Raw genomic sequence first — 22,173 nt, 5'->3', positions numbered from 1 at the left:
CCGAATGCGCAAAATGTATCAATTTCTCAAGGATTGAATGTAAAGTTGTCAAACTTTCGAAACGCATCGTCACTTACGTTTATATTTACGCATGCAATAACTTTTCAAAACGGAATCATATAATACAATATTAGTAGTCAAGCTACCTACATATTATATATCTGATCATGATTAATTTCTGTTTATATTTTGTGCCATATTGAATTAATTTACATTCCAGTAAGAAATCTGAAATAAAAAAAGGTGTACAATTTTAATTGGTAACACGAAATCGTATTCGAATCTTTAAATTCAATTTGTCATCTTGCAACACGTTTGGCTCAAAATTAACCTCAAATTTGAATTGGATTAACCAATATTGCCTAATTTCATTTGTTAATTGTTTATAATCAATATCTTCGTGTATATACTAATATATATATAAATTAAGGTCACTTGGTTAGCCAAATTATAACAATGGCTTCTGCGCCTGAAATGAGTGAGGCTGACCAAATCAAAACAGTAAGTCGAATTGTTCATAATTTATAATGAACTATGTAAATGTATCGTGTTTATTATGTTAATCACACATTACATTCATAGTATCAACGATTCACATGCCGCTCTAGCAAAAGTTATTTAAAAATATCAATTAGTACCTAACTAATGGTGGAGTGCTAAGTTTATAACATTGTATTCTCCGTTTCCAGTTCAAAGACTTCCTGGTCCAGTACAATAAGCTGTCTGAGCTCTGCTTCAATGATTGCGTACATGACTTCACCTCCAGAACGCTCAAGCCTTCAGAGGTATGCATTACTATATTACTTTAGTAATTTATAGGACTTACCAACAATTTCATCATCTTCAATGAAATCTTGTGTATCTTCGTGTTTTCAAGCGATACTTAGTAATATAAATCTTTTTCTCAAAGTACTGCTATTGTATACTATAATCCCTATACTATAAGGTACTGAACAGATTTTGATAAAACTACACTAATGTAGATTACACATTAGAGGAGTATCACAGGATTTCTCCATAGGAAAGCTAGCTGGAGAAGTAGGGTATTTTCCAGGCAATAGGCCATTTTGTCCAAGGCCGAAAATTGTTTTTCTTTCGCCACCGTTAAAACTGGTCTTTCAAACACAGATTTATATCTCAGAAATATAAATTTATTATCATCCGTCTTAATATTTTTCAGGACAAATGTACACTGAATTGTATGGAGAAATATTTGAGGACAAATCAGCGAGTGTCACAGAGGTTCCATGAGTTCCAAATGCTGGCTAATGAGAATATGCTGGCTCTAGCACAGAAGTCGGGTCAAACTTAAGTTTAGTCATTAACGATACATGGTGTATTTATTTTATTTTGTTATAGATTTATTGTCCTGAATGTTAGAAAAATAAAGTGTTGTTGAACAGATATTTTAATAATTTCATTTATATTTATACTAGCTTGCTAGCTCGCAATTTACTTGTATTCCAAATGTACTTAGTCCTGCACAACGATAAAAAGCTTATATGTTAATTTGATAAATTTTTCAAAAAGCTTCAGTAGTTTTTTAGCCTTAACAACAACAAAAAAAAATCCTCTTTTTGAATGATATAAGTCTGAAAGTTCTTACAATTTTGATAAACTTTTGAATGCCAAATATATAAGTGTATACCAGTCAAAGCATTCACCTTCAATGGAATAATAATGCTCAAGCGAACAAGTTTATAATACTAGTATGAAATAGTGAACTAGGATTTATTCTCTTCATGCTTCATGAAAGGATGGATGAATTGCGTGAGATGGCGGCAGATAGATGTTTATGGAAGGAAAAAAACATGCAGCGCCGACCCCAAATAAAATTGGGATAAGGGTCAATTCCCACTGAGATAGCAGCGGCCGCTGCTCTTTCAGTGGGGATTGACCCTAAGGGCAGGAGGATGATGATGATAGTGATCTAGGATTACGTAGGGTTACCTGGACTACATCCTAGATTTAGTATCTCTCTTAGAAATAAAGAAATCAAGAGAAGCTGTAGCCGAGAACACTTACTGCCGTTCCCGATATTTCATTTGTTGTTTTGATTACTATATATGTATGTATGTACAAGAATTTGACGTTACTTGTACTATATCAATAGCAAATAAGGCATAATATCAAAATTCCATCTCTAGCCAATAACAGGTAGAATATTGGACACGTCCGTAAAGTTGTTGCAGTTAGGTACTTATAGCGTATGTAGAGGGTACGCAAAGGTATTATAATAACTGAAATACGAACTGGAATGGCGATTGTTTATTTAATTAATTAAAAGCTAGTCATATCTTGTAATGTGCGAATGTGTTATTGTGTATAATACCATTTTTTTCATTCGATATTTAATGTACTTTAGCAAAACGAGTACGTATAAGTAGTCCATAATTTGAGGTGTTTGATGTAGATGAGATTGTAGATGTTATTAATCCTAAGCAAAAAAATTCTTCACCGTGGTACTACTTATGTACATTTCGAAAATCCTTTCATATTGTCTGTTTTGCACAGCATGCACACAATACTCCTCTTCGGGCATGGTTTGTAACATTTCTGTTCAGGCGGAGTGAAGTCCAGTACAAAAGATGATTGAGAACTGGTGTAGTCAAAATGGTAGTCATTAAATTTAGCTTCTACACTGTACTTGGGCGCAGGAGAAGGCGGTGCTCCGGGAACAGGTTCTTCATCGTCAATGTTAAGTACGTATTTGAGAGGGTACGGTCCTGAGGGTGCATTGCTTATGTTGGAGGGCTTGGTGCAGATGCTATAGTTGCCAGCATGCCTGATGATCCTTATGAGAGCTTGTCCGCATGGGGGTTGCTTGCAGCACGACGGGGAGGACGGGCAGACCGTGACGCACTTGGGAGGCAGGCAGCAGGGCTTCACGCACGGCGGCCGAGAGCATATCGATGGGCAAGGAGTGCACACTGACTTTACGCAGTTATGAGCCTCGATCTTTCTGAGAACGGGGCAGGAGATGTGACCTGGGCGCCAGCCACATCTCAACTGAAAACATTATTTAATTACAAATTAGGTACGACATAGGCTTGAAAATTTGATCGGTGACTTTCAGATGTTCTATTCTTACTTGATGTTCAGGGGCGTCTCTGGCGGTGTACAGCCATCCCATATGCTTGGGTACTGGCCCCGGCTTTATTTCCTCTCTGTCTAAGCATCTGTGTTTAGGTAGATCGCAGCGGCCCAAGCAACTCGCCGATGACTTATTCGCTACAATAATATTTAACGGTTATTATGAGATTGAATTGTATAGCCCAGGCTTTCAAGTTAAGTTTTGGCCTATAAAAAATGATACTTACATCTACCAGCTGTTTTACAACAACAAGCCATTTTTATAATGTGAGGACCTGCAATAGACAGTTATTTCAGTAGCCGCTATATAATTAGGTAGGTACCTACCTATTTTCTTATAAATGATGCATTTATATATCTAAGTGTTACGTCATGCCTAATATACAGTTTTCCTAAACCTGCAGAATTTAGAAAAGTAGGCATTATTTAGTGTGTATGTAAAAGACTTACTTTTATGGTGGTTAGGTTTCGGAGCTGATCATTTTTCAATCTTGTTATCTTAGCCATTAGATAGGCAGGTAGTTATTTTTCGTAACTGTTAACATTTCACGTGGTGTATAAATATGTTAGACTATTTCTGGTTACATGATTGTGTTTTAGAACTTCACATGACAGAATGTAATGTCTAAAATTTTGTTCTTCGAATACTTTGTTTTTTTTTTTATTGTTTACTTAAACAAAACTTCTTTCTCAACTTACGAAATAAGTAAACCATAATACTTCCTACAAATACAGCACGCGTACGTTTGTATTTGTCTTAGCGTGATAATTGTACATATTCATACAGTCTAAAATCGTAAAAGAATGTCATGATGTCAAGACACTCAGTGTTATTGTAACATCACTGTGGACTAGCCGCGTTGTTAACACGACAAACGAGTGCGCGTAACTATTTGCATGATAATTTTAATTTCCATGTCTAGTGGGGAGTAAACCCGCAGATTAAAATGAAATTATTTATATTATTCACTTTTTACTGCATATTTGAATGTGAAAGTTATAAAATACTAGCAATTTTTCCCTATAATGGTCGAAGTCATCACATTTATTTTACGGCGCTAGTTGAAGAGTTAGCTTTGAGGAAACATAATGTGACTGTGATAAACTATCACCCAGTGCCGGCATTACCCACTCTACGTCAAATTTCTCTACAGGAGGCTAAAGAAAATACTAGTGACAACGTAAATATAGAAGAACACCTGAAAGTGCTTTCAACTTCAAACTTCTTGTCAGTAGCATATGGTGGAGCTCAGGTATTTAAACAAATGGCGAATACAAATTGTAAAAAATTGGTAAATAATAGAGAAATACAGGAGCTTATAGAATCGAAGGAATCATTTGATATCGTTATAGCTGAGCAATTTATGACGGACTGCGGTTTGGCTGTTGCCTACAAGTTGAACGCGCCCGTAATAGGAATGACCGCACACATTTTGATGTCATGGACATATCCAAGGCTAGGCGCACCAAACCATCCAGCTTATGTACCTAATCACTTTTTTGCTTCCGGAAATTACCCAAACTTGTGGAATAGAATTAAGAGTACAATCGTAAACTTTGGAATGAATATGTATTATACACATGTGATACAAAAACAAAATCAGGAGATAGTACATGCCGTGTATCCCGATATTCCACCATTGGAAGAGCTCGGGAAAAATGTGTCTTTAATATTGATCAATCAGTATTTTCCTTTAACTGGTTCACGTTTACAAGGCTCGAATGTTGTAGAAGTTGGTGGCATGCATATAAAAGAGAATGCTCAAATAGAAGATAAGGTTTGTATGCTCTCTCGATAAGTGAATAAAATTATCAGCATCAATCAACGACTTAAACTGTATCTATTCTTAATTTCCAGCGATTAAAAAACTTTTTGGACAATGCAAAGAAAGACGTTGTTTTTATAAGTTTTGGGAGTGTCGCGAAGAATTTCCCACAAAAAATATTAGATGATATCAAAAATCTAATTAAAAACAATAGTGACATTCTATTTATTTGGAAATTAGACGCTTCAAACTGGGAACCACCTACTAATGCGTACGTCGACAAGTGGATGTCACAAAAAGCTATTTTGTGTGAGTTTAGACTGTCGAATTTATTTGTGAATAAGTGTTATGTAAGGACTAACCTGATAAAGATAAAAAATAGGAAAATATTCTGAGGGTCATTTTTTCCTGTTGAGTTGAGGCCTTGAGAGAAGCTCCTTTAGCGTGGCGGTTTAAATCAGTAGAAGGTCACGTCTTGGTTTTGCGTGGCCCTAAAAATTACCCCTATCAATCGCGAGGCCCTGTGAAACTGGGTATACGGATATGAGCATAGTAAGAAGTGTAAAGGGGGTCCGTCTGTCTCTCCTAGAAATCAACAAGACTAGAATAGTATCGATATCTCGAGTCATAAAGTAGAGCAAATAATCTAGCCCTCAAGATAAAGGTATAGGTAGCTTAGTTTGGGGACCACTGAAATACTCACATACCAACTCTTCATAGTTACAATAAGTAGTTTAAATAAGTTAAAGGCGCTACCTACGTATGTCAATCTTGTAATAAGTGGACTAATTAAATGATTCTAGCTATTGTTCTGAATTTGTTTTCTAGGTCATCCAAAGGTAGTGGCATTTATAACCCACTCTGGAATGCTGAGCTCCTCTGAGGCTATGTATTGTGGGGTGCCTATAGTTGGTGTTCCACTGTTCGGAGATCAGTTCGCCAATGCACAGTCTGCAGTTGAGAGTGGCTTAGGAGTGTCTGTTGATGTATTATCATTTAACGAAAAAGTACTAAAGGATGCTTTGAAGACTATCCTTCAAGATGAGTGAGTATTAAACTCCCGGGTTACGTATGGGGTCATCTAAATGAGTTTATCTCATACAATTTCATTGATAAGTTCAAGTTGGGATGTCACTACAAAAGTATATAAAAAGTATATTAACGTAAAGACAATTCCACACTAACGTGTGTGGAAAACTTATCAATGCAGGTTACACCCATAGACATAATATTAGTAAACAGGACTGCGCATATAAACCCAAAAAACGAGCCGAGTGAAACAGTTAGTACGGAGGCTGTCTGTCCCTTTCTAATAGGGTGACTATGAGATTAAGCTATGTGAGACAAATCCGAATTTGCTAAGATTATTAAACACAGATTAGTATTGAAGTTTTAACTTACGCAGTTTGTGACCTTAAGATACTTATAGAGGCTTTTAATAATTAGCGGAAATTAGCAGTATAAAAGCAGGAAGATTCGAAGTGAAGACTGTTTTTTTTGTATTTCTACTTCATATATAGACTGCTGAGCCATTTATGTCGCCTTTCTTCATTTTTTGGGAAGCTATAACAATAGTACAACAGTTTTAAAATCCATCACCCATATTTTGACTCGTTACAAGAATTCATGGGCACCCTAGTTGTTTGGTTTACGAAAATTTTATTATTAGCTAACCTGTGGAACGATATATTGCAACCACCATAGGATTCACTTTTGCAAGTAGAAACGCAACACTTTTTCACCATTTTAATAGTTTAAATTGATTTAATACAAAAAAATATAAACAAAATTTTAAATGCTGATTACGCGCCACCCCCCCCCCAGGTTACCCCTGAACATTCTTGGCGCGTAATCGCTTCGCCAAGAATGTTCAGGGTTACCGCTAGAAAATAAAAAAAAGCAAAATAAAAATTTATGTTGTTTATGTTTTAATAATAAATACGAATAAATTAATGCGATTGTTATTAATTTGTTGACTTACAATTGTTAAAATAAGATAAAAATATAAGTGATTCAATTGTTTTTTGGGAAGACAAAACTTTTGATCACAACATTTTTAACATGTCGCAATCGTAGCATATAAATACATATATCGCATAGATTTACGTTAAGTTTTTTTTTCACAGATATAGGCAGAAGGCCAAGCTATTATCTCAGCAGTGGAAAGATAGGCCCCTTTCTCCGATGAACACGGCAATTTTCTGGATTGAATATGTGGCTAAATATAAAGGAGTACAAAATTTGAAACCCTCGGCAGCGAATTTGCCAATGTATCAATATTTGATGATTGATGTTATTTTGGTTTTGGGATCAGTATTTCTCCTGCTTCCGTTAACAATAGTTAAATTAATATGTTTGATTGGGAACAAAAAGACAACACAGAAATCTCAGAAGAAAGAAAAGCGAAAGAAGAGAGATTAAGTAACAACCAATTTATCTCAAATAATTATAATTTTTGTTAGTAGTTAAATAAGTGCCTCGCTAACGCATTAGATTGGACCTATCTGTAATGTTAGTGATAAGGTTGAGAAATAAATAAATAAATAAAATGAATAAGATGAAAATCTTTTCGACACGTGTTTTTTTATTTCAATGACAACTTCTGGTCCTAACATACAGTCCATTTTAACTACACCATGCAATTTCCATACAGGACAAACAATTCCTTACATAGGATAGAAATAATGTAAGTATTTTTTTTAAATAATTTTATTTACGGTTTTAATAACTAGGTAAATTAGAGACCAGTCAAGCTGACGGCCGACTCGTGGATGATATATAGTATTGTTTTTCGGAAGTTTATACAATGCAATGTAGCGACGTGTTTTTGGGTATTTGAATTAGATCCGACAGAGTTTTCTAAGTGACCGGTATTGTTACGCACGCTTTGCCTTTTTCTTTTCAACTTTATTACTTTTAGTATTTTTTCCTTTAATTTCTTTCCGTCCACAGCAAACTTTGAGTGCTGTTCGAATTGCAATCAATATTAGACTAATTATTGTGATGAAAACAGCGGCTACATCTAGGTTTATATACTGGTAGAATGGTACATCAGCTGCTGCCGTTCTGAAGTTGAAATTGGGATATTTGGCAGCAAATTCAGTCCAGTAGACTGCGGTGTCGAGAGGCGGTAGTGGCCGATCATGCCATGCCTTTGATACTTCCTTTACTCTCTGACGGAACCTGGAAGCAAAAGCAGATGTCTTAAACGAAAAATTATTTATTTCACCTTTGAGGTTTTTTATTAAACTTTGTTATCGAAATGCATCGTCACCTCAAATTAATGATATTTCCAGACCTTATGACCATTATATTGACTTTTAATCATTAAGAAGTGGTCAATAATCTTACATAGTTACCTAACATGTACCAATCTATTAGATTATGGATTGTGATTATGAGTCAAAGTTTTTTTATTTACAATAATACACTGTTTATCTTTATTTGAAATTCATTGCCGATTCATTATTACCTACTTTATTTATTTAACAATTTATGTACACAGTGAAAATATAAAAGAAGTAGACATAGCATATAAAATTGTACAAAGGTACTGCTTATTTCTAAATCGAAATTTCTTCCAGCAGACCCGTAGTAGGAGAGTTAGAATAAAGAGAAGTAGATAGACTGTGTAAAAGGATATAGTAAAGATATATAAATTATACACATATATATAGGTATATATAAAGCAAAAGATAATACATACATACAAAAATACATACTTTATAAAATCTCTATGAAGAAGAGGAGGACAAATAGTAGCTTTTCAGTTTCTGTTTAAAAGTAGCAACAGTTTGACAGCTCCTTAATTCAGGCGGCAGCGAATTCCACAACCGTACTGCGTTTACTGTGAAGGAGAAGGAATAAAAGTCAGTGGAATGGGAGGGGATTTTAAGGAGAGATTTGAGATGCGTTCTACAGAGCGCATCAGGCGAGCGAACAAATGAAAAGCGTTCTCGCAGATAGGAAGGACTTTTGGGATTAAAAAGGATATTAAAAAGAAGACACAAAATGCGAGTGTTCCTGCGAAGACGAATAGGGAGCCACTTGAGTTCTTTGCGAAAATGAGAAACATGATCATATTTTTTGAGATTGAAAACAAAACGAATACATAAATTTTGCAACCGCTCAAGCTTATTTAAGAGCTCCTCTGTGGCATCCAAATAACAGGCATCAGCGTAGTCTATGATGGGTTGAATGAGAGTCTGAGCAAGAGAGATTTTGGTTTTCAAGGGCAAAAAGTACTGGAGGCATTTCAGAGTGTGAAAGGTGAAGTGCACCTTGCGACTGACTTCATTGACCTGCGCAGACCATGATAAATGGGAGTCCATGATGACACCCAAATTTTTAGCCGTTTCTGCATAGCTCAGTTGAACCCCACCTAAACAAAGAGGAGGCAACGACGCAACATCAAGCCTACCACGCAAGTTTCTACCGCCAATGATCATGGCCTGAGACTTCTTGGGATTGATCTGTAGCCCAAAGGACTGCGCCCAGCCCTCGATCATAATCAGGTCCTGATTCATAGCGGCAACGGCAGATTCCGCATCGCTTAACGAGAAATGTCTGTAGAGTTGCAAGTCGTCCGCATAGAGATGGAAGTTGGAAGAAATGACCTTAGTGACAGAGTCAATGAAAACAGAGAACAGGAGAGGAGAGAGAACGCCACCTTGAGGTACGCCCGCAGAAAGGTTGCACCAATTGGAGGATAAGTTATTAAGCCGGACACACTGCGTACGGCCTCTAAGATAGGAGTCAAACCAATTTAACGTGGAAGAAGAAATATTAATAGATTTAAGGATGCCAAGAAGAATGTCGAAATCGACAGAATTAAATGCACTGCTGAAGTCAAGGAGAACCAGTAACGTCAGGGATTTATTTTCCATCGCAAGACGGATGTCGTCAGTAACCTTCAACAGTGCAGTTACAGTGCTGTGACCGGGACGAAAACCAGATTGTAAAGGGTGGAAAAGGTTATTGCGGCTAAGGAAAGAAGAAAGCTGAGAATGCACCAGGTGCTCCAGAACTTTAGACAGGTAAGGAAGGATGGAAATGGGTCTATAATCAGACAAAGCAGCTGGATTGGAAATTTTGGGTAAAGGAATAACGATGGCTTCTTTCCAGGAATTAGGAAAAGAACAAGAGAACAGGGAGAAATTTAGGATATGTGTCAAGACAGGGAGGACAGTCGGTAGCGTTAAGAACACCATTCTAGAGCAAATGTTATCATTACCGACTGCACTAGAGGATATGGCAAGGATAGACTTTTTGACATCGTCTTCAGTCACAGCACTCAGTTCGAACAAAGAGCACTGAGGCAACGGCAAACTAGCAAGCCCACTCAATGTACGGGCACGGACGTGTGGGTCCAAACGTACGGGGGGAGAGGAGAAGTAGTTATTAAGGGCACCCACGTCAGTGTCCCCACCAGCAGCGCAAGCAGCCTTACCGATGCCAATAGTTTTGAGAAATTTCCATACCTCAGAAGAGTTACGGTTATCGAGAGAGTTGTGGAAGTAGCGTCTCTTTGCATCTCTACACATTCGACTGCAACGGTTACGCAATGTCTTGTAGGTAATGAGGTTGCGTTCAGACGGACTGCGCTTCCACCTACGCTTGGCTCTGTCTCGACTGGCCATCACCTCCCTTATAGCAGGAGTGAGCCACGGAGCAGGAGCATACTTAACTTTGACACGGCGGAGTGGAGCATGAATGTCAAAAAGTTGCAATAACTTACAATTAAATAAACTCACCATTTCATTAACGCAGGTACTCATGAATATGCTAGACCAGTCAATGCAATCAGCATCACGCTTCAATGCCTCCAGATCAATGCCCTTGTAATTCCGAAGATACAGGTATTGAGGCTTACGCTTAGGAGGACGAATCCGATAGGATAAAAAGATTAGATCGTGATAGGAAAAAGATGCTGAAATCTGACCATGAGAGGATACATTACTTGTCTTAGATACTACTATTAGATCCAGGAGAGAAGGAGTGCAGTTGGGAAAATGATGAGTAGCAGACAGAGGTAAGAGACTGAGATTGAAAGAAGAAAGGAGCGATTGAAGTTTAAGAGCTCGCCTGTCATTCTTTAATAAACAAGTATTAAAGTCACCCATCAAGACCACGTGTTCGTAAAGGGGGGAAAAATCATGCAGGAGCGTGTCCAGTGAGCCAAAGTAATCAATGCTCAGGTTGGGGCTATAAAATACACCCAGGAGTACCTTAGTGTGATTAAGAAGGACTTCGAGAAATAGGTGCTCTGCCGATTCCGAGTACACTGACGGCGAAGCACTGATGATCTTAAAAGGTATTCCAGCCCTCAAATAAATAGCAACACCACCACCCCCCTTCCCAGTTCTATCATTACGGATAAGGACAAAGCCAGGCAGGGCATAGTGGGTAGACAAGAGAGAGGGCTTAAGAAAAGACTCGGATATCAACAGAGCATCAAGATGAGCACTGTTAATGGACGCCAGAAGATCGGAGTAATGGCCAGGAACACTTTGAGCATTTATATGGGCAATGTTGAAATTGTGGGGATTATGGGAAAAAAGTGTGGAGATCTGATCGCCAAGGGTCAGGGGAGCACCGGAACCGCTACCCGCACTGAGGAAACTATCAGATGATGAGGTACATGAAAAGAAACTATCATCTAAACTGATACAACTCATAGAGGTTACAAAACAAAAATAATGAAATAATAAAAAATACAAACACAAAACAACCAAACAATAACAATTTTTAAATACAAGAATATCTCGGATATTCTAACTCACCCAGTCACAGTTGCGTGGAGAGATACTACAAGAATTAAAATTAAATAGACAACATATTATTAACATACAAAAAAAAAACAACGGATACAAAAACTTAGTTTAACAACGCACACAATGAGAATATCTGCAAGAACAAAACAAGTTGACATGACGTTGACAAGCCACGATACTTGTCAACGTCAAAACAAAAGTGAAAACAAATATTATTTTAATAATACCGACACGACAAAGAACAAATTAACAAATAGCTATAAATATAGCAGTTACTTCCGAGCCTTCCGCAACACCTTCGTTTTCTTGGCCACCTCAGACTTGGAAGAAGAGGTCGCAGCATTCGGAGACGAACTCGGATTAGCCGTGATATCCTTACCAGCGCTAGTCGGGTACAGGGCAATAAGGTCATGAAGCTCACCGATACAGAATATCTTATGACGCGACTTATCAGCAGCCTGGATGATTATTTTTCCCTCCGCAGACCAGCAGCTGGTGATCCCAAAATGTTTGCGGGCGGCTAGGAAAACTTGATGTCGAGTCTTGGTTAAAAATTCGGAAATGGTGATGCCAGTACCTTTTAACAACGTTTTGCTGTCCCAAACTGCACGACGATAATCCATGCCCCTAAAGCGCACCAGCACGGGTCTTGTTTTTCCCGGTGAAGCACCCAACCTGTGACACACTTCAAACATCTCAAGCCGTGCATCATCAATCTTCAACTGCTTAACGATGATATCAAGAATGGTGCCACTGAGATTCTCATTCTTGCTTTCTGGAACACCGTGAAACAGCAGCAGCTTCCGTCTCATGAAGGTTTCATGGCTATCCACTGCCTGAGAGAGGAGCCCAACTTGCGTTTTCAGATGAGTCAACGTTTTGATGACAAATCCTTTGAACTCCAAAAATTCATCTGACAGTGAGGCCAGACTGGAGTGGGCAGGAGCAGTGCCAGCTGTAGCTTTCTGCAGCTTATCTTCATAGGCACACATACGCGAACTGAACAATTTCTCCAACTCATCAATACTGTGCACAAGTTTGCTGTCCATTGTGTGTTGTGATATTATTGTTCTTGAGTAATTATAAGGATAGTTTATTAAGGAAAAGTGAGTGACGGTAAGCTATGAGCCAAATTAATGCATTAAATACATAAAATTAAACTGATTTTATTTTAAAACAAATATAAATAGGGAGCTAACTAAAAACACAGCTGACTGTTAGGTCTACCCACATGGGAAAAAAAAGTTTAGTTTACTTTAAATTGATTAACTCAGCCACAAAAGGAGTGGCACCTGCGCAGGTGCTAGCGTATAGGTGCCTACTACCTACGCTATTAATTAGGTTAATCACAGTATCTACCAGTGTTTTGTTTATCTTCACGTTTCAAAGGCTTCTATAAAAACATTTGTGATTGGCTTTTGAGAAATTGTAGACCAGGAAATTATTTGGGTGTAAAGACCACAAGAAATAACGAATCATACAAACTTACTTGGGATCTAATACTTTTTTGAAAGCATTCAGTAAGTTCTCCTGATTCAAGTCTCGGATTTGTAACTGAACTCCGAGGCCGCTTTCTTCGATAGCTGCTGCATTAGCGGGCTGGTCTCCGCCCACCGGCATGGCTACCATTGGAACTCCATAGTGAATGGCTTCTGTTGTACCACCGTTCCCAGCATGAGACAAAAACGCTAATGTCTTTGGATGAGCTTGAAATGCAAAAGAATAACAATTAGACATTTGATATGCAAACAAATATATTATTTTTTCAAAATAAATTGTACGAATCATTTAAATTCAGTTGTCAATACAAAAAATATTTGGCAGGTTTATTTCACTCTAAGTTAAATTATTACCTACCTAGTATATCCACTTGGGGTAGCCAACTGTTCGTGTAAAGTTTATCTTTATCTACCATCAAAGTTTTATCTTCCCATTTCCAGACGAATCTTTGAGGTAGTCGTTTCATGACATTTAAAACTTCTTGTACTTTTTCTGCTGGCATTGTTGAAGCTTTGACGATGGACCCGAAACTAATATAGATGACTCCATGTTCGGCCTCTTCTACAAACTTTTTAAGATCCTGGAAAAACAAAAGACTGTTATCTAATGAGTAAGTTACAGTCTCATCGTCATCTTCATCCTACCTAGATCTGCATTTACTCAACATTACGTCGCTCAGTACATCGAAGGCAAAGGTAGTAGCCGGTAGTAGATATTTTTTGTTTATGTTTTTGTAGTGCTAATGCGATGTATTCAGTTTCAAACTTAGCTGACTGTATTGCATATATACTTACACCTGTCAATGGTTTTGCATCGACAACATGGAAACCTCCGACTTCAATTACATTGGAAGGAAACAGTCTGGATCCAGTAAGAATGAAGTTATGATACAGAAGAAGAAACTTTATTTCTCTTCCTAGCTCTTCTAGAGGAGGTATATCATCAAAGTATTGAGCAAGCGTGTTCTGGTTACTCCTTTGTGTGTAATAACGATTAAGCATTCTAAAGTAGAAGTCAAATATTGTTCTCTCCACTCTATGATACAATGAGGGTTTAGTTCCTCCTTCTAAGAAATGGAAAGGGACATACGCTGGATTGTAAGGGACTCCTAATCTTTCATAATGGTAAGGCATCAGTATATGCGACATTATGCCCACAACAGGAGCTTGGAACTTACAGGCAATACCCAAAGCGCAATCGCTATTGAACTGTTCCACAACAATTACGTCGAACTTTGGTTTTTCCTTAATTAATCTTTGCACTTTGTCGTCGGCTAGCAATATTTTGCAGTTCTCCACACCGGTGTCTGCAAGGAATTGACTCATAAGAAATAGTGTGAAGTATGAGTTCTCAAATGGTTCTTCGCCCTCTATGGCTTTTATACTTCCAGCTAAACTAATATCATGATAATTTGTAGGTGGATCCTGTTCTGGGAAATGAGAAATAACAGTCACATTATGACCTCGTTTGGCGAGTTCACGTAAAAAAACACGGAACACAATAAAATGGCTTTTGCCATGGTATGGAAATATTCCGAGGATATTTAGACTGCAGGCATAGTCTGTTAACACAAGAAATGACAATAATATAACAATTAGTGCACTCGGTTTCATCTTGAATTTGGTGTCGCGAGAATGTTGTGTCGAGTATCTAATGCGCGCAAATCGTGTTGGCGCAAACGTGCCGGACAGTGTGCGCGCCGGTTCTCGGTGGCCTCCGGCACCAGACTGACTTGTTTCGCTACAACTCGCCTATCATACTGATGATCTTTGACGTCACTCATCTTCATCTTCCGAGCCTTTTCCGAACTATGTTGGGGTCGGCTTCCAGTCTAATCGTATGTAGCTGAGTACCAGTGTTTTACAACGAGCGACTGCCCTATCTGATCTCCTCATCCCAGTTACCCAGGCAGCCCAATACACCTTGGTAAAACTGGTTGTCAGACTCACTTACTGGCTTCTGACTACCCGTAACGACAGCCCAAAATCACTGACAGCCGGGACCTACAGTTTAACGTGCCATCCGAAACACAGTCATTGGTGTCCAAAATATACTTAGAAAGTACTTACAAACTTAGAAAAGTTGCATTGGTACATAGCACTTGCTTGGCCTGGAATCGAACCCACACCCTCATACTGAAGAGCTTGGTTCTTTACCCACTAGTCCACCACAACACCGCTCCTTGACGTCACTGTAGGCATATTTTGTTGGATGCAAATCAACAGCGTGTAAACTTACTTTAAACCAAGGCAAAACAATGAAGGCAATTTATCGCTATAAAGGTTCAATGCATGGGTATCGAGATTTTTTATTTAGAAAGAAAAAAAAAAGGTTTTGATAAGCTTTTTAATATTGAATAGATAACTCACGTCGTGGATATAAAATGTAATGAGACTTCGAGCGAAAATATAAAATGGCAAAACGAAGGTGTGAAAAAAGTTACTTAATAAATAAAAAAAAGTTTTGAAGCTTATTTTTGAAGATTACAAGTTAAAATGAAAAAAAAGTGGAATGGAAGTTACGTAAGTCTATTTCACCAATTTTATTTACGGCATTAAAATCTAGGTAAATTAGAGAGCAGTCAATTGACAGTCAACTTGTAGATGAGACATGTAGGACTATTGGCTATGTGCGCGACGGTGGCGACGCGTAGCGTATACAACATTTGCGGAAGCTGTCAAATAATAACAATGTAAACATTATAATGTTCTTTGCAAATATGAATAAAACCAAAGATTAAAATAGTATTGTTGACATTATTTAAGTGCAATTTATTCAATAGTTTTACTATAAAATGAATATAATAATATAAACCGGGTTTGAAACATCCGCATTTGTTTCTAATTTCTGCCATGTTGTGCGCTGCGGTCGTTATCTGCCCGCCACTACTCGCTTTGCACATAGCCAATATATTTTGTTTTTCTGAAGTTTTTATAATACAATGTAGCGACATATTCTTGGGTTGTAATTAATAAAACATCTAAAGTTATTTAAATAACAGTCTATTAGAATAGGCCCCGATACAGTTTTCTAAGTGAACCAATATTGTTTCGTTTTCTGCATGCGTCTACGCACGCTTTGGCTTTTTCTTTTCAACTTCGTTACTTTTAGTATTTTTTCCTATACTTTCTTTCCGTCCACAGCAAACTTTGAGTGCTGTTCGAATTGCAATCAATATTAGACTAATTATTGTGATGAAAACAGCGGCTACATCTAGGTTTATATACTGGTAGAATGGTACATCAGCTGCTGCCGTTCTGAAGTTGAAATTGGGATATTTGGCAGCAAATTCAGTCCAGTAGACTGCGGTGTCGAGGGGCGATAGTGGCCGATCATGCCATGCCTTTGATACTTCCTTCACTCTCTGGCGGAATCTGAAAACAAAAACAGATGTTTTAAACTAAGATTATTTATCACTCACCTTTGAGGTTTTTTATTAAACTCTGTTGTCGAAATGCGTCGTCACCTCAAATTAATGATATTTCCAGAACTTATGACCATTATATTGACTCTTAATCATTATAAAGAGTGTGATAAGAATTGGTCAATAAACTAATCTGACATAGCATGTACCTATCTATTAGATTATGGATTGTGATTATGAGTCAAAGTTTTTTTATTTACAATAATACAATCTTTATCTTTATTTGAAATTTATTGCCGATTCATTATTACTATTACCTACTTTAAAACAATTATTATTTTACTTTTGAATTGATTAACTCAGCCACAAAAGGAGTGGCACGTGCGTAGGTAGGTGCTAGCGTACATGTACCTTCTACTCTATTAATTAGGTTATCACGGTAACTACCAGTGTATATCTTTACGTTTCAAAGGCATCTGTAAAGTCATTCGTTGAGGGCTTTTGAGAAATTGTAGAACAGCTAATTATTTGCGTGTAAAGACCGCAAGAAACAACAAATCATACTTACTTGGGATCTAATACTTTTTTGAAAGCATTCAGTAAGTTCTCCTGATTCAAGTCTCGGATTTGTAACTGCACTCCGAGGCCACTTTCTTCGATAGCTGCTGCATTAGCGGGCTGGTCTCCACCCACCGGCATGGCTACCATTGGAACCCCATAGTGAATGGCTTCTGTTGTACCACCGTTCCCAGCATGAGACAAAAACGCTAACGTCTTTGGATGAGCTTGAAATGCAAAATAATAACAATTAGACATTTGATGTGCAAACAAACAAGTACTTTCTTCAAAATAAATTTTATGAATCATTTAAATTCATCTGTCAATAAATGAAACATTTTGTAGGCCTATTTCGTTTCAAGTTAAATTATTACCTACCTAGTATATCCACTTGAGGTAGCCAGCTGTTCGTGTAAAGTTTATCTTTATCTACCATCAAAGTTTTGTCTTCCCATTTCCAGACGAATCTTTGAGGCAGTTGTTTCATAACATTTAAAACTTCTTGTACTTTTTCTGCTGGCATTGTAGAAGCTTTGACGATGGACCCGAAACTAATATAGATGACTCCATGTTCGGCCTCTTCTACAAACTTTTTAAGATCCTGGAAAAACAAAAGACTATTATCTAATGCGTAAGTTACAATCTCATCATCATCTTCATCCTACCTAGATCTGCATTAACTCAACATTAAGTCGCTCAGTACAAAGAAGGCAAAGGTGCCGGTAGTAGAAATTTTTTGTTTAGGTATGTTTTTGTAGTATTATGCTAATACGATGTTTTCAGTTTCAAATTTAGCTGACTGTATTGCATATATACTTACACCTGTCAATGGTTTTGCATCGACAACATGGAAACCTCCGACTTCAATTACATTGGAAGGAAACAGTCTTGATCCAGTAAGAATGAAGTTATGATACAGAAGAAGAAACTTTATTTCCCTTCCTAGTTCTTCTAGAGGAGGTATATCATCAAAGTATTGAGCAAGCGTGTTCTGGTTACTCCTTTGAGTGTAATAACGATTAAGCATTCTAAAGTAGAAGTCAAATATTGTTCTCTCCACTCTATGATACAATGAGGGTTTAGTTCCTCCTTCTAGGAAATGGAAAGGGACATACGCTGGATTGTAAGGGACACCTAATCTTTCATAATGGTAAGGCATCAGTATGTGCGACATTATGCCCACAACAGGAGCTTGGAACTTATAGGCTATACCCAAAGCGCAATCGCTATTGAACTGCTCCACAACAATTACGTCGAACTTTGGTTTTTCCTTAATTAATCTTTGCACTTTGTCGTCGGCTAGCAATACTTTGCAATTATCTACACCGGTGGTTGCAAGGTATAGACTGACAAGAAATAGAGTGAAGTATGAGCTCTCAAATGGTGTCTCGCCCTCTATGGCTTTTATACTTCCAGCTAAACTAATATCATGATAATTTTCAGGTGGATCCTGTTCTGGGAAATGAGAAATAACAGTCACATTATGACCTCGTTTGGCAAGTTCACGTAAAAAAACACGGAACACAATAAAATGGCTTTTGCCATGGTACGGAAATATTCCGAGGATATTTAGACTGCAGGCATAGTCTGTTAACACCAGTAATGATAATAATGTAACAATTAGTGCACTCGGCTTCATCGTGAATTCGAAGGCCGCGGGTGTCGCGAGTATGTTGTGTCGAGTAATGCGCGCAAATCGTGTTGGCGCAAACGTGCCGACCAGTGTGCACGCCGGTTCTCGGTGGCCTCCGGCACCAGACTGACCTATCTCGCGACAACTCGCCTATCATACTGATACTCCTTCACGTCACTGTAGGCATATATTGTTGACTGTTAAATATATGTGATATAATACTTACATAAACGATGACAAGACAGTGTTATCATCATGATTATTGTCCACTTTTCGCTGATATTTTCCACAAATGTAAATAAGTATCATCATCCATTAGTTTAGTGTTTTACGTAAGTGTAAGTAATAAACAAAAATCATGGTATGTAGACGATTTATCGTTATATGAGTTTGTCGAAGGGAATATAGATAATTTATGAAGAACCGATTTTGGTAAGCTTTTTAAAATTGAATAGGTAACTGGTGGACATTAATGAGAGTTCGAGCGAAAATATAAAATAGTCAAATGAAGGTATTGACAGAGTTTCAGCTAGGGTCATTTCGCCTGTTCGCGTCCATTTAGTGCAGTTGGCAAGTTTGACGGCGATAATAAAAATGCTCCAGCACTCATTTCTGTGTCAAATTTGTGTAATGTATTCCTTATATACTCTATTTTAAGATTAACTTTCAGTTGTATTAGAAATATCTTTCGTTTTCTATTTAAATCGATAAACCTCAGAATTAGGCGTTTTACCCAGTTTGCGTCCACAAAATCCAATTCGCGTCCACCCATGGTCCAGTTCGCGTCCACCAGCTTAGAAAAGGAATATATGGGTGAAATTTTTAAGAATTAATAAAGAAAGGTTGTATTTGAACAATTTCTTTATTTAACAATAAACTTAATTATTAAAAATCAACATTATCATCATTTAAAATTCACTTTAAAAAATAAAAATAATTCTTCTCAACATTGGTTTAAGTAACTTAAAATAAGATTAAACAGTAGGTACATTTTTTATTAAGATATATACGTGGTTATAATTATATATATAATTTAAATATTTAATTATAATTTAATTATATATACATATAATTTAAATATTTAATTATAACCACGTATATATCTTAATAAAAAAAATATAATTTAATTACAACCACGTATATATCTTAATAAAAAAATGTACTGTTTAATCTTAATATATTAAGTAATTTCATTAAAGATAAGTTTTTCGGATACAGGAAAAAAGAAGGAAAAGACAACATACACAGAAGAAGATTTAAAGAAAGCATTAAATGATATTCGAGAGAAGAATAAATCGATAAAAAAATATGCAAAGAATATGCTACCTTGTCTGATAATTTATTGACTCAACAATTCTTTTAGTTGTATGTTTAGACAAAATTGTTATATTGTTTTGTTAATTTAATATGGCCAAAAACTTACTATAATCAACGCGGGTCTTTCCCTGTGATTTTAGGGTAAAATTAACAGAACTGATTACTGTTTATTTTTCAAGTTGCAAAATTAATTGCCTAATTTTAAGTTACTAAACCAATGTTGAGAAGAATTATTTTTATTTTTTAAAGTGAATTTTAAATGAATATAATAATAATAATTTTTTTTAATTAAAAATCAACATTATTAATGTTGATTTTTAATTTAAAAAAATTAAAAAATGTACTGTTCAATCTTAATATATTAAACAGTACCTATGTTTTAATTATTTTTTATAAGCAAGTATTTAACGAAAACAGTGGACGCAATTTGGTTTATTATTATACAGGATAGTTTTAGTTCGCGTCGTGGAAGTTTTGTAAAATTCTATGTAGTAATTCGCGTCCACCTTATTTTATTCGTTAAATATAAAAAACATTACCAAATTCATAAAAAACATGATACCTTTATTCATCATTAAACTGTAGAAATAGCTATCTATCCTAAAATTCACATAAAACAATATAAAACTTACCATCAAACACGCCGCTGCACACTAATTTTTATCTAAAATTCAGCGTGTTTGCGCTTTCTTGTTGAAGAGCCTAGACTAATTATTTTTTCTAAAAGGATTGGTTGGACGCACAGAACTTTTGTCTATCTATGCGTGCCTCTTATACATTAACGTATTAGCGGTAATGATCTTTCGTTTGATTGGTGTATTAATTATCTTGTTTTCGAAGTTTTTTAAAAGGAGATCGGCAAAATGGACGCGAACTGGGCGATGGACGCGAACAGGCGAACTGACCCTATAACTTTTCATTCCAAGGTTTTGTTTTAACTCCTCTATTGTATTAGGCTTGAGGGATTAATGTTATCTTACCAAATCGGCAAAACACGCAAAAACAAAAACAGATAATTTTAATTAGATAATAAATAGCAGGTAAATAGGTATAAATTATTATTTCAGGGTTCAAATTAGGTCCTTAGTGCAAGTGCACTAAGACAGATAATACATGTCTCCTCGAGCCGGATTTTTACTACTGCTGGAGTGTAAGGGAGTAATTTTACGAATTCGCAACGCGTGCGCACTCTTGAACTATTTGCAGTCGACTGACACAATGGCGGACGCGGCACACTACAACTGCAGCCGTCGACGTGTGTCGGCGGCAGCCGTCGACCGGGCGACGGTTGCAGTTACATCTGCCGTTGGGAACATGCCGATCGTGTGTAAGAGCTCTTACAAGTTTTGCATTTAACTACATAGACAAATACACAGCTACTAAAACATAACAAAAAGGAATATCAGGTACATAAATATACCGATCAAATAGCCTACACAAGCTTAAAGCCGAATTTACATTGCATTTTTTTTAGGTTCCTACCATGTTAGGTCCCGGCTGTCATTGAACATCCTTGGCAGTCGTTACGGGTAGTCAGAAGCCAGTAAGTCTGACACCAGTCTAACCAAGGGGTATCGGGTTGCCCGGGTAATAACTGGGTTGAGGAGGTCAGATAGGCAGTCGCTTCTTGTAAAGCACTGGTACTCAGCTGACTCCGGTTAGACTGGAAGCCGACCCCAACATAGTTGGGAAAAAGGCTCGGAGGATGATGAAGATGATGCCTAGAAGTCGGTGTCTAATGGATGTTACTGAGTTAATTTTGCCACCGACTTCTAGGCCGATGCACCTAAAATTAGTTTTTTTTTTTTGCTTTTTAGTGTTTTGGGAAGTCGGTTTAATTTTTTTGTAAAAAAGTTTTTTATTTACAGCTTTTCAGTGATACGAATAGTTGTCACTATCCCTATAAGTGGGAAGTTCTCATCAATACAAAGAATATAAGTCCAAATACGAGGTATTTTACATATTCAGTTGTCGAGTTCTCTCGACTTTCTCTGGTCTCCATCATCAGGTCAGCTCCAAACCTTCACTGTTGCAAAGGTCTTGTCAATACAAATAATTTAAGCCCAAACACGGGGTAGTTTACATATTCAGTTGTCGAGTTCCCTCGGCCCTCTCTGGTCCCCATCATCAGGTCAGCTCCAAATCTTCACTGTTGAATAGTGCTTTTAG

The 22,173-nt window shown here is 37.0% G+C and overlaps 4 protein-coding genes and 1 long non-coding RNA gene across 5 annotated transcripts; 3 read left to right on the top strand and 2 right to left on the bottom strand.

Moving 5' to 3' along the window:
• The first annotated feature begins 293 nt into the window (after positions 1-293).
• LOC110384544 (mitochondrial import inner membrane translocase subunit Tim9) lies at positions 294-1,404 on the top strand. Its single transcript, XM_021345858.3, has 3 exons — positions 294-501; positions 690-785; positions 1,181-1,404. The coding sequence occupies exons 1-3, from the start codon at positions 457-459 to the stop codon at positions 1,310-1,312; spliced, it is 273 nt and encodes a 90-aa protein (XP_021201533.1). The 5' UTR covers positions 294-456; the 3' UTR covers positions 1,313-1,404.
• Positions 1,405-2,253: 849 nt separating this feature from the next.
• LOC110384502 (uncharacterized) lies at positions 2,254-3,808 on the bottom strand. Its single transcript, XM_021345806.3, has 4 exons — positions 3,544-3,808; positions 3,321-3,368; positions 3,092-3,231; positions 2,254-3,009 (listed from the first exon to the last, which is right to left on the bottom strand). Exons 2-4 carry the CDS (start codon positions 3,349-3,351, stop codon positions 2,470-2,472), a joined length of 711 nt encoding a protein of 236 aa, XP_021201481.1. The 5' UTR covers positions 3,352-3,368; positions 3,544-3,808; the 3' UTR covers positions 2,254-2,469.
• Positions 3,809-3,925: 117 nt separating this feature from the next.
• On the top strand, positions 3,926-7,432 carry LOC110384501 (UDP-glucosyltransferase 2). The gene is made up of 4 exons (XM_021345805.3): positions 3,926-4,871; positions 4,952-5,168; positions 5,688-5,904; positions 6,986-7,432. The coding sequence occupies exons 1-4, from the start codon at positions 4,041-4,043 to the stop codon at positions 7,278-7,280; spliced, it is 1,560 nt and encodes a 519-aa protein (XP_021201480.3). The 5' UTR covers positions 3,926-4,040; the 3' UTR covers positions 7,281-7,432.
• LOC126055421 (uncharacterized) lies at positions 7,413-19,301 on the bottom strand. Its single transcript, XM_064038649.1, has 9 exons — positions 17,875-19,301; positions 17,433-17,655; positions 17,065-17,281; positions 16,208-16,506; positions 15,202-15,242; positions 13,927-14,883; positions 13,490-13,712; positions 13,122-13,338; positions 7,413-8,042 (listed from the first exon to the last, which is right to left on the bottom strand). Exons 1-9 carry the CDS (start codon positions 18,691-18,693, stop codon positions 7,736-7,738), a joined length of 3,303 nt encoding a protein of 1,100 aa, XP_063894719.1. The 5' UTR covers positions 18,694-19,301; the 3' UTR covers positions 7,413-7,735.
• LOC135117932 (uncharacterized) lies at positions 8,542-12,792 on the top strand. Its single transcript, XR_010277257.1, has 2 exons — positions 8,542-12,039; positions 12,117-12,792. It is a non-coding gene; the product is annotated as an uncharacterized LOC135117932 (long non-coding RNA).
• Positions 19,302-22,173: the final 2,872 nt, after the last annotated feature.

Source organism: Helicoverpa armigera, chromosome 16, assembly GCF_030705265.1.
Source record: "Helicoverpa armigera isolate CAAS_96S chromosome 16, ASM3070526v1, whole genome shotgun sequence".
In the NCBI taxonomy this organism is placed as follows: domain Eukaryota; kingdom Metazoa; phylum Arthropoda; class Insecta; order Lepidoptera; family Noctuidae; genus Helicoverpa; species Helicoverpa armigera.
This window is presented reverse-complemented; position numbering and strand designations above follow the sequence as displayed.